Source organism: Colletotrichum karsti (genome assembly GCF_011947395.1).
Source record: "Colletotrichum karsti strain CkLH20 chromosome Unknown Scaffold8, whole genome shotgun sequence".
Lineage (NCBI taxonomy): Eukaryota > Fungi > Ascomycota > Sordariomycetes > Glomerellales > Glomerellaceae > Colletotrichum > Colletotrichum karsti.
Window position 1 is genome coordinate 586,432 of NW_024065908.1, and position 12,723 is coordinate 599,154.

At 54.1% G+C, this 12,723-nt stretch overlaps 1 protein-coding gene across 1 annotated transcript; it reads left to right on the plus strand.

Moving 5' to 3' along the window:
• Positions 1-206: 206 nt before the first annotated feature.
• CkaCkLH20_03323 (uncharacterized protein) lies at positions 207-11,674 on the plus strand (the record flags this gene model as incomplete). The annotated part of the gene is made up of 3 exons (XM_038886042.1): positions 207-297; positions 8,147-11,188; positions 11,238-11,674. 3 exons carry the CDS (start codon positions 207-209, stop codon positions 11,672-11,674), a joined length of 3,570 nt encoding a protein of 1,189 aa, XP_038748551.1.
• Between the last annotated feature and the right edge of the window lie 1,049 nt (positions 11,675-12,723).

Consider the following 12,723-nt stretch of genomic DNA (forward strand, 5'->3'; position numbering starts at 1 on the left):
CGGATTTCAATGGCGCCAACTGGTTGCGAGGGAGCGTCTCGGACTGGACGGTAGGTCAGGGTCAGAGTCAGGTCTGCTCCCGTCTGGCTCTGGTCTTCACACGAGGCTCCGGCCCGGCCTAGCGCCAGAGGGACAGAGAGCCCCTAATGAGTATATCCAATAGGACTTAATCTGCACTCGTCTTGAGGAGGGCGCCTCGACTTGTCATGCCTCGTGGTGGTGGTGGTCTTGGTCTTCGTAACGGCGAGGAGGAGGAGGAGGAGGAGGAGGAGGTTGGTGATGAGCTAAAGCAGGCACGTACGTATTCAGGCACTGCAACATGTCATTCGTCCTTCAGTCCATCCATCCACTGATGCAACCTGCAGTCTGCGACCTGCCCCGTGTCCTACGTGCAGTGATGCACCTACTGCATACGCATACGCATAGTAAGGTCTGGTCTGGATGAAAGACGATCCTTCTTGAATAAGATAAGTTGGGAATCTGGGATCGGGTTTGGACGGAGAAAATCTCTCTCTCAGGCCTCAGGCCCAGAACGAACTGGAAGGTGCTGAGCTGAGGTCCAGGTGCTGCCCTGCCGGCTTTTACCCGTCGGCGAATTCACAATGAAAGAGGAAGGCAGCACGGACGGCCTACTTTCCTCTGGTACCAGTCTATTGATCCAACTGAATAATTATCTACCTGACTTCACTTACACGAAAGAATTTTCTGGTTAGCATCACATCACCGCTTCGTCTCTGCAAGGACCTCTTCTAATACTCAGCTCTACCTTACTATTACACCATCGCTTGCCCACAGACCCGGACGGAAACTCTTCCTTCCCCCGACATCGCATCCGGCCCCAGAAACGTGGACGTGGACTTGGCCGACGGCAGTCACCTCCCTCTGTCAAACCCCCGTTGCAACGCCGCGACGCTGTCATGTCACCTCGGGTCACCGCCTCTCCGGCAGCCAAAAAAAACGGGTGGAAATCAGAGACCTCCATATTCGAAATTGAACCACAAAGAATGCACGTCAGTTCCGTTCACCGAAGAGGCGGGGAAAAGCCTCTGAATCTGTTTGACCAGCTTCACTTATTCAATCCTGGCGAGCAGTGCGGAAGTCTGGCGCGGCCTGCAAGAGAGATTGACGGCGTTGGCCCCTCCAAGACGCAACAAGCAATTTGGGATCCATCTCATTCCATCCCTTTTTTCCCTTCGCCAATCCTCCTCGCCTCCTCGCCTCCTCGCCCTCGCTTTCAGGCTTCGACTCACCGCGGCTTTGCTAATGAAGCAATAATATCGACCGTTTCACCTAGAACGGAGGGGTGCCCAGCCCTCGGCCCTCCATTCGCCTCATTCCTATCCTCTTTGTCAATCATCGCCCAGCTCTGAGCTCATGCCGCCCTTCTTAGCCACCATCTGGGATCTTGGAGTTTGCGACGCCCGAAGCATGTACGACACGCCAATATCACTTGCAAAAAAAAAAGATTCTTGTCTCCGAGACCCCTGTCCTCACCTACCTGGTCGGCGCCTGGGATACTGTCACCTTCCCCGCCGCAGCCCTGTGCGAAAAAACAAAAGAAGGGACTTCAGGGTAGTCCTCCACCACCAGCGGCCTGCCGAAAGACGGACCCGACATGGAGAAGTGGTGTGAAGTTCGAATCCACCGTCAGCAACTCGCGCTAAGAACTCGATTCTACTGCGAGATCTTCTTCTAAGGAAGTCACGATACGACGGGCTTGTCGAGGATCCCGTAGCCCTCGTTTTCGTTTCGAACTTTCCCCCCGCGAATCGTTTTTTTCCCACCGAGTGCAAATCTACTACAACGAAAACACCTTTCAGCACCTGCAATCACTCAACTATGACAGCCTCTCAAACAGTAACACAAGCGCAGTCAGTAATGTCGCAATGGACGCAGACCGCATTGATTTCCAATTTTGGGTCTACCCAGCCTCATCGCCTCCGCCGTTGCTACGATATTCAGGTGCGCCCCAGTATGGGTCTCGTCTGGTGGTCGAATTGGCGAGGTTCTGGGGTCCAATTGATATCCGCGGTGGACGACCCTGCAGCCGCTATTGAAAAGAGGAACCCAGAAAGGGATGGGAAGAGAAAAATCGAAACCCCATCGAGCACGCAAGTGGCCGGGCGAATGCTGCTCGTTGGCTGTTAGGTAGCGCCGCTGGGCCCGCCGCCGCCGGACATGTCTCTATCCCGTTCTCTTCGTACGAGTTCAGGACGGAACCGCGGGATTCTACGAGGAAAAGCGGGTGGTGCGGATTTTGTTCGTCATGTGAGGCATCATCCCACACCAGACTGTCGCTATCGCGAAGCCGTATGCGTGCATGGATTACTGACTGACTGACCAGACTCCCCTCGCACAGGTTGCCTTCGATCAACGCTACCAACCCACTGTTGCGCACTGCCAAGTCGACCCAACCCAGACCACCTCACAACGTGCAACTGTTTGCCTGCGCCTCCCGCACAGCGTCTTACCGCAAGTTGCGTGGTTACTCGCAATCATTCGAAATCCTACTTAGGCTCATCCCCGAGAACATGCAGTCTAAGTATCTCTTCGTTAGATGGTCATCTTTTCTGTCCTTTATTAACAAGTATCTGCGGCTGCACTTGGCTTCGGAGTCTTTCCAAAAGGGAACCTCAGTTGTCCGTCCGTGGGTCCAACGTTGAATAACGGCGGCCACGGCGGCCATCGCGGATCTACAGCCACAGCGTGCGACTGCAACATCACGGCTACAGGCACCAATCATTGGGAGCTGCCTGGTTCCCCGCATAGCCAGACGCGGCACCTTGAGCTTGGAAATTTAAGGACCCCGGAACCTTGGAACTGGTTCTGCTAGCTGGACCTCGATCGGCGAATATTCAACTCCCATCGCCAGCGCTGCTCTGAAGTTCGGAGTGCGCCTTGTCGAAATGATGATGCGAAGCCTCTCACCATCGGCCGCCACAATTCCGCAAGGACGATTGGAGACCCTGCAATCAGGTCGACCCCCGAGTGGCGCGACGGGGCGCCCAACTGAAGATCTCAGGAATGAATAGCGGGCTTGCTGTTTGATGCACGAAACACGCCAGAGGGTCCTCTTGGGGCCTTGTGCGAATTTGCCCTGCAGAAACCAATGCCCACCCAAGATGGCCTTCCACAGCAGTCGTCCTCTTTCCGTCTCATTGCTTCGTATTAGATATGATGAGAGAAATTTCACGCACATATCGTCCTGTTTTTCTTCACCGCAAGTCAGGCTGGAGACGCCGCTTCGCTAAGACGCCTGGAACCCCAATTGTTGGCGCTCGACATTGCTCCGTTCAATCTTTTCTACCTACTTCAGTTAGTCTGATGGCCAGGAAGTTGGCCGGCATGTCAGCCTTGCGGATATATCAAGGTGATAGCTAACCGCGAGCTGTGACCAACCACACTCTTTGGCATTTCGACATGGTAATTTCACGAATGCGTCGATCTGTTGCTGCTTCTCTGGGCAGGGTGGGTGAAGCAGCATCCCCTCAGGAGAACTTCACCCAAGCTCCCAGCTCTGGATCCGATGCCATTTGGTCAGGCGCAAATCAACAGCTCGGCGCATGCCATCACACGGGTTCGAAAGCTAATCACATGCAGGGTTAATTGGCGATCTCTGGGTCCGCAAGGGCAACTGCGATCATGGTCTGCTTTGTTCAACCAGGCAGGCAGACTACGACTGGTTACCATCCTAGAAGTACTGCGCACCGCTCTGAGTATATTGGGATCGAGGAAGCTGGTCCCACGCACATCTTTGTGGTATCAGCGAGACGTCGATGAGCTACATGGCACAATCCCAACGTTGAAGTTATGTGGGACCAACATGGCAAGTGATATCAACAATCGACTTCACTTGTTTCACGAGGATATCAGCATTCCAATCATCAGACTCCGCAGATTTGTCTGATACAAGTCGCCGGATAGGGTTTCGAGGTTTTGAGAAGAAACAACAAGGAGAGGGAACTGCCATCTTGAACCTCGAGCTTGCAAACCAGATGATACAACAGTTCATCCAATACTCCAGCTCGAGATTGGACTATGACTCCAGCCGGCTCGGTGATCATGAAAGAAGTTCATGCATCTGGGCCCCGACTAGTGCTCTGATGAGAACCCCAACGTCCACATGGCGAAAGTTTGTCCCCGCGATTTTGCGATAGCCGCTTATCTGTATCCGCCAGTCCCTTGCCAGGAGCTTGGACGGGTGGGACGAGGAATTGCAGAGAGCACAAGAACGTGCGGCCAGCCGTTGTGGATTGCACGACAAGTCGATAACGCATGGCTCCCAGTGAATCTTCTGAAGGGAGGCTCAAGGCCAAAATGTCGATTCCGTTCCAAGCGGAGGCGGCAAGGGGATGGGATGCCATAGGCCGAAAAGGCCGAGCCCATGGCCGAGGTTTAGAGCCTTGCTGCTTCTCTGCTTTGACAGCTACAGTGACAGCTGCATGTGTACCGGGTGCTGGGTAAGGGCAAGATACCGACAGAATGACCCCAGTGAGATTGAGCCTGTTTCGTTTCTTGTGGCTGCTGGGAGGCGCTGCATACCCGAACGAGCATGAACGGAGGTTTGCGGGTGGTTCCCTGGCATTTGAATATGGAACATTCTTCATCATGTCTCGGCCGGCTACAACTGTCTGATTCATTTCCTTGGCTACATTTGAGTATCGGCATCATGATGGTGTCGATCGAAAATTGCACTACGAAACACAGCGAAGTTTGGCCGGAGATCTTACACAAGATTAAACCTGGGGGTGTCAACTTCTACCTTCACGACACCGTACCTGAGATGCTAGGGCCAGCTATTTGGCTGACAGGGAGATTTTGTCTCGAAATCGGAGGTTAAGTAACAAGGCCCCGACATTAACCGGAAAAGGGACAGCGAACGGTAATGGGTATTTGAAGCACGAGGTGAGGCCATGTTCCAGCCATGGCCATCTACTGGCTGGGCGGGCTGACCAAGAGTGCAGAGGACGAATCAGAATGCTTTCTTCTGAGTATTGTCTCCTCCGCAACTCGGCCAAGTCCCATTTGTTTTACCCCGGTCACAGTTTCTTGCGGATTTGCAAAGGTGTAGGAACAGGTCTGCGCAGAGCTCGCAGAGGTTCAGTCGAGAATCCGAGCTCAGACGCAGGCTGGCTTCGAAACCATGGAAGGAAGGTGGAAGGTGACGAATGTCAGCAAAGCAGAGGCAAACTCTCTTTTCTTGGTCTGGAATTCCTGGGAAGACAATTTTGGAGCATTTGGGGGCGGCTGGGCGGCTGGTCGACTGGGCAACAGGGGTTGGAGCTTGAAAATAGCAACCCTGGTCCTGCATGCTGATCTGGGATTCTTGGACTAGCGCGTATCCCGGCGTCCGTACCGACTTTGGACGGCGGGTGGATTTATGCTCGTGGGGACAATACGGGACAGCGACCGTCTTTGGAGTCCTTGCTCGTTGCTCCACGCCGGGCAACAACGTGTGATGGGCACGGCGGGGCGCGGAATGCCATCATGGGCTCATTCATGAGATGGCCGGCTGCCGTTCGGCTTTGACCGTTGGGAGAGATGGATATGAAACGGGCGGCGATACGGGTGATTGAATTCGGTCATTCGCGTGCCAGAGCGAGGGAAGCACGCCTCCTTCTCTTCCTTTAGGCCACACCTGGCGGGCGGCGGTCACCAAGAAGATCTTCAGGTCGTGCGATACATCTCGTTTCTTGCATTTGCCGGGCGCATTGAGTCTGCCACCCAAATCTGCCCCTGTTCCCGAGCTGGACTATGTGCCCACGTCGCCAACCTAGTGCACTTTGTAGTGTAATCCCGTTTACCTCAGGCTGCGGTGGGTGTAAGCAGAATTGACATTGGAAGCAAACTTCCGTCGCACCATTCGAACAGTGGTTATGACCGCAGAGTGGGTTTTGCTCGACTGGTTGATGTGAATACATATTCAGCCTGGGGAAGGCCACAAGAACGGTTTGCGAACATTCTACGTTGTTATGAGATACGATGGCATGGTCGCAGCAAAGCCAGTCAACGGGGTAGCAGTGAGAGCCAACGTCGAAACCAATACTCTGCAATACGAGATGGATTGAGGCGAGGGTGCCGGGCTGTGGCGGTTTGGATGGAATGGGGTTTTCACGGCACAGATACCGAAATGGTTGCTCTCTTCTCTCTTGGGACGTGGTACGGTACCTAACCAGTAGACTATCCGTAAACGTTGAAGGCAGTATCCGTAAGCCATCGCCGGTCACTTCCCCTTTCCCTCCCATTTCCTGCGTGACCCGTCTCCGTCTGCTGTGCTCTCCCCATCCCCAGTTGAGGCTTGACCTGAGCTGGACTGGACCGTCCGTACTAAGCAACTCGCGTGTGTGAAGATCCGCTTCCCATTTCGCTGCTCATCATCCCTTTCTTCCAGCAGCGAACGAGAGCGAAACTGCAACGTCCTCTCCAAGACTTCCTCTCGTTCGAGTCTCGCCATCCCTTCTGACCTCTTGGCCTCACGAAGGGGACTCACTCTCGTTTCCGTCTTGCTCGCCGTACTCTGTGAACTCGATCTCGGCCGCAAGTTGAGCATTTCCCCGGCCAGCCTGATCCCCAACGAAACGGCAAACGCCCATAATTGGACATCACGACGACGACGACAATCGCCCACTCCTTCCAGAAGAAAAGTCATCACATCGAGGCAGTGCGCACCGATCGCGTCTGCTATTCTTGCTCGCTCGCTCCCTCTCATCAATCCATCGCTCGCTCGCTGGTGGTGCACGTCTTCAGCCGCCCCTCGAAACCACCCAATTTTCCGGCCGAGCCATCAAGCCCAACGAGTCTGTTCAAACTATCGAAACAACCGGGCGCTTCGCAGGCTGCCGAAGACCACCGCCGCCGCATCTGCTACCTTGATTCACTCACTCGACCTGCGGTTCCGCTACCGCTCGAAACAACTCTCACTGCTTTCCGTCCTATCAATTTCTCAATCCCATATTTGCATCCCTCGTCGTCGCTACTTTTGACACGACTCACGACCCCCTTCCGCCCCTGGTCCCAAGTCTTGCAAGGAGCCAAATTGGACGAGAGGCGCATCGGCCGTGCGTTTGCTTAGGTACGCGGACACAGACGCAGACGCGCGATCAACAGACGCTGCAAGGAAGAAATAAGAAAAGACGGAAAGGAAAAAGGCACACAGCTCCCCGCTTGGGACGACAGTTCATCGCTTTGCTTTGGCTGGTCTTTGGTTTCCCCGTCGCCTGATGTTGTGAAAGCTTCACCAGGATTGCCCACGTCCACGTCCACGACCGCCAGCTGCTTCTCGCCCTCTTTTTTCCCAGAGAAGTCGTAGCATCATTTCAGCGCAGCAGAACAGGGAGTAAGCAGGTTGCGACTCTGTTGCTTGCTTGGAGAAGGAGGTCATTTGCTGGCACCTTCCCTGCTTGCTTTCCTGCTGTCCCCGATTTGCTGGCGCAGAAACGCAGGAAAAGCCGGGTCGAAAAAAGGGACGCTTCCCCATTGATTCGCCGTCTCCCAAGGAACAACCCCCCCGCCAACAGCAGGGGTGCGAGGCCTGGACAATCCACAAATCCTGCTGGAGGTTGCTTTCCTCCCAATAACAACTCTTGTGAGTATGACCTCCTTCTGCTGCTGTTGCCAGCGACCGACCCGCATCTGCATCGCAACAGACTGTCGTCTTTCCGCTGCTGTTGTTTTGTCCTGAATCTTCCTTGGCAATTTGTCCTTCTCTGCATCTTTCTGCATCGCCTCTGAATCCCTACACCCCTTCGACGAGAAGAATCGAGCTCGATTTCTTCTGTCGCCCGCTCCTACGCGCGACAGAACATCGCTCCTCTTTCGAAAGGGTGAAGTCTCTCCCTCCACTTACCTCTGATCGACACTGATCGCTGTACTTTTGACTTCTCCAAGAGCCTTTGCTAACATTTCATTTCTTGTAGGACCATGTCTCTCCCCGAAAGACCTGGAGCGAGCTCTCCCTACGAGAATAGTAGATCATACAGGAACTCACCGTCACGGCGCAACCGCCCTGGCGATGTCGAGACTGGTGGCTACTATCCCGTAGGAGGGCCCTCTCACGCACGTGGATTATCCGCGGGTGGTCATTCTGCGGGTGGGCATTCAGCGACTTCTTTCCCCGAGACGATCTCGTCTCCTAATACCAACACAGAGAACCAACCTCTTTCCCCGACATACGATACGGCGGCTGCAGGACCCTCTTCCCCCGAACCCTTCCAACGAAAGAGAAGCTTGATTCGACCCGAGAGACACAGAATCGACAAGGATCACCCGAATTACTACTACCGCCAGCATGCCGCCAACATGAACGTCTTGCCGTCCGCGACCGGAAACGACCCGATTACCGAGGACATGGAAGGGACAACTGACATTTCAGGCCGCTCGCAGACGAACGATAACTACTCCGATGCTTCTCCGCCGAGAGGACCAAACAGCAGACAGGCTAGCTTGGAGGAGAAGAAGAACGGTCCGACTCGGACGAAGGAGAGGCGCTTGAGCCGACACAAGTCTGGCAAGCTCACTAAGGAAGGGAAGCGCAAACACCCGGCCGAGCAGGTCAGCCCGCCGAGTTTCTGGAATGTCTACTGCGCAATCATCACCTTTTGGTGCCCCGCCTTCATGCTGAAATGCTGCGGCATGCCTGCCAAGGCTCAGCAGCGCGCCTGGAGAGAAAAGATTGGTCTGATCAGTCTCATCCTGCTCATCATGGGCTTCGTCGGTTTCTTGACTTTCGGTTTCAACCAGGCCGTGTGCGGAACTCCTCCGCCGCGTCTGCGCGTCAACGACGTGTCTGAAGGATATATGATCTTCCACGGAACCGCCTACGACCTGACGAAATCTCGCCACCCTCCCGCTGACGGCGTCCCCATGGTCAACCGTACTCATGGTGCTAACGTTCTCTATGACTTGCCCAACAACTACACGGGAATGGACGGCAGCTTCTTCTTCCAAAACGTCAATGGCCGTTGCAAGGGACTCATCACCGCCGCCGACAAGTCTGACGTCCCCACGAATAGCGCTGGCGATCTGGCCTGGTATTTCCCTTGCACGGCGTTCAAGCAGGATGGATCCTCGAAGCCAAACCTGACGATTCCTTACTACCTCGGATGGGCTTGCCACACGACTAGGAAGTCGCGTGACACGTTCTACATCGATTTGAGTGGAACTGCCGATGTCTACTTCACCTGGAACGACATCAAGAACAGCTCTCGTAACTTGATCGTCTATTCCGGCAACGTGCTGGATCTTGACTTGCTCAACTGGTTCAACACCACCCAGGTTAAGGTGCCAACGCGCTTCAACGAGATCAAGGACAAGAGCTCAGCCCTCAACAAGGCCGTTCGAGGACGCGACGTCACCAGGTCCTTCCAATCTTCAAATGACAAGCAGATGGCGGAGTGCTTCGAGGAGATTATCAAGGTCGGATCAGTCGATACTGACACTGTCGGCTGCATTGCGTCCAAGGTCGTTCTCTACTGCTCTCTCGTTCTCATTCTGGCCGTCGTGTTGACGAGATTCTTCCTGGCCATCTTCTTCCAGTGGTTCATCAGCAGAACCTACGCCGCATCCAAGACATCTCAGACCGGCGACAAGCGCAAGCGTAACCGCCAGATTGAGGATTGGTCCGAGGACATTTACCGAGCTCCTCCCAGACTGCCCGGTGATGTTGGAAGCAGTGTTAACGGCTCTTCTGATCGCACCAGCAAGCGTGGCAGCTCATTCCTTCCCACTACCTCTCGTTTCTCTGCTGTCTACGGCGCGGGTGCTGTACCTCCTGGTGGAAAGCGCGCGCCAATGACCATGGCCAGCTCTGGTGCAGGCAGCAATATGCTGCACCCCCCGGGCAATGCCATGTATCGTCAGGGCAATGACAGCCGCACCAGTTTCCTTCGCTCGGATCCTTACACTGGCAATGCCACCACTGAAGGTCCTGGACCGGCGGGCTTCATCCACGAGGCTGTTGTCCCTCAACCGCCTGCTGACTGGATGCCCTTTGGCTTCCCCCTGGCTCATACGATGTGCTTGGTTACCGCCTATTCTGAGGGTGATCTCGGTCTCCGAACTACTCTGGACTCTATCGCCATGACCGACTACCCCAACAGCCACAAGGTCATCGTCATTATTTGCGACGGTATCATCAAGGGCAAGGGCGAGACGATGTCGACCCCAGACTACTGCTTGGCAATGATGAAGGACCACACCATTCTCCCCGAGGAGGTCGAGCCCTTCTCTTACGTAGCGGTTGCCAGTGGCTCGAAGAGACACAACATGGCTAAGGTCTATTCTGGTTTCTACGACTACGGCACCAAGTCCGCTATTCCCCTTGAGAAGCAGCAGAGGGTTCCTGTGCTGCTTGTTGTCAAGTGCGGTACTCCCGATGAGGCTTCCAAGTCCAAGCCTGGCAACCGTGGCAAGCGTGACAGTCAAATCATTCTGATGTCCTTCCTTCAGAAGGTCATGTTCGATGAACGCATGACTGAGCTCGAGTACGAAATGTTCAATGGTCTCTGGAAGGTTACGGGTATCTCACCCGACTTCTATGAGATAGTGCTCATGGTCGACGCCGATACCAAGGTCTTCCCCGACAGTTTGACTCATATGGTTTCCGCCATGGTCAAGGATCCCGAGATCATGGGTCTCTGCGGAGAAACGAAGATTGCCAACAAACGAGACAGCTGGGTTTCCGCCATCCAGGTCTTTGAATACTTCATCTCCCATCACTTGGCCAAATCCTTCGAGTCTGTCTTTGGTGGTGTCACCTGTTTGCCCGGTTGTTTCTGCATGTACCGCATCAAGGCGCCCAAGGGAGCTCAGGACTACTGGGTTCCCATCCTGGCCAACCCTGACATCGTCGAGCACTACTCCGAGAACGTCGTGGACACCCTGCACAAGAAGAACCTTCTGCTGCTCGGTGAGGATCGTTACCTTACAACTCTCATGCTCCGCACCTTCCCCAAGCGAAAGCAGGTCTTCGTGCCTCAAGCCGTTTGCAAGACCACTGTCCCCGACTCTTTTGGCGTTCTGCTTTCCCAGCGTCGTCGCTGGATCAACTCTACCATTCACAACTTGATGGAACTGGTCCTGGTCCGTGATCTCTGCGGTACTTTCTGCTTCAGTATGCAGTTTGTCGTCTTTATCGAGCTAATGGGAACTCTCGTATTGCCTGCTGCTATTGCCTTCACCTTCTACGTCGGTAAGTATTCACTATCTGCCTTTCAAGAGATTCTAGCTAACACTGTCAGTCATCATCTCTATCGTCAACCAACCGCCGCAAATCATTCCACTCGTCCTTTTGGGTCTCATTCTCGGTTTGCCCGCAGTATTGATCGTTATCACCGCTCACTCGTGGTCTTACGTCGTATGGATGTTGATCTACCTCGTCTCCCTCCCCATCTGGAACTTTGTCCTTCCCACGTACGCCTTCTGGAAGTTCGACGACTTCTCCTGGGGTGACACCAGAAAGACAGCAGGCGAAAAGACGAAGAAGGCGGGTCTCGAGTACGAGGGTGAATTCGACAGCAGCAAGATCACCATGAAGAGGTGGGCCGAGTTCGAGCGCGACCGCCGCACGCGCAGCAACTACTGGGGCTCCAAGGAGAACGTCGTCGGCGGGGGCAACACCTGGTCGATGCCTCCTGGCCACCAGTACAACGATGAGTACTACCACTCTGACGCATAAAAGCAAAATCACACATGGCGGGCGTTCTTGTTTGAGCAGCATGAGGATACAATGGGATTATACGAAAGGCGTGATCATGGCCTTGTTTTTGTTTTTATGACTTGTTACCAACACCAAAAGGAGGGAGCCACGAATCAGAGCAGTATAGTTGAGAGAACGTCGGCATTTGTAATAATGGGGGACGGCCGAGTGTGTTGGTTGCGTAACTGGAAACTTTGATGTTGTTTTTGCTTGTTTTTGTCCCACACCCCGCGTCTCGCATTGTGTTTTTTCTCGTTCGGGGTCCTCGGTAACGGCGGGCTGTATGCAGTTGCTTTTATAGTCGACCTCCACGGAGGACGACGGCACGGGATGTCTCCGGTCTTGTACATATCTTGGAGCTGTTGCAGTAGCGATCAATTCACCCCGTCTTTTGATTCCGCTCCTTGGTCCATCTGTCCCATCCTCAACTTGCCGCCCTTCTGACAAGACATGAACACGAGACCGTGAACCCGGCCATCTCCATCTTGGAGAGGAGATACGGACGTGACTGACGCACATAATTGACATTCTTTGAGGAAGGTTGATGTGATTGCTGCCGCTGAGCCTCGTCGTTCCGGCCGAGAGAGAACGCCACAGACGCATCGTTGTGAGATTTTCCCAGTCAGATGCCCGCGCTTTTTTGGGCCTTTTGGGGATAGCACATCATTTTACATCAGCTGGGCACGTAGAGCTAAGTACAGGAGGGTATCGGAATAAGAAAAGAGAAGAGAAAGAGGGGAGGGGTGAAAATGCAGTAAAATGACTGTGGCGGCTGGCTCCTGTGTAACCGACCACGCCTAGTTTCCGGTCCAAGATTTCTTGGATTTGTTTTTTTTGGCTCATCTCCTCCAGCGGTGGACGAGGTAGATGGCTAGAGAATTTCACCTTTGTCGCCGACTCTTTCCATATATAACCCAGCTACTGAGAACCAAAATGCCCGGAGAGGTAGAATTCTATGTAAACAAGCCGTCAGAAAAGACTGTGGTCTTACTTCTGTTAGTGACTTGAGCGAGGGGAGTGTGCCGCGT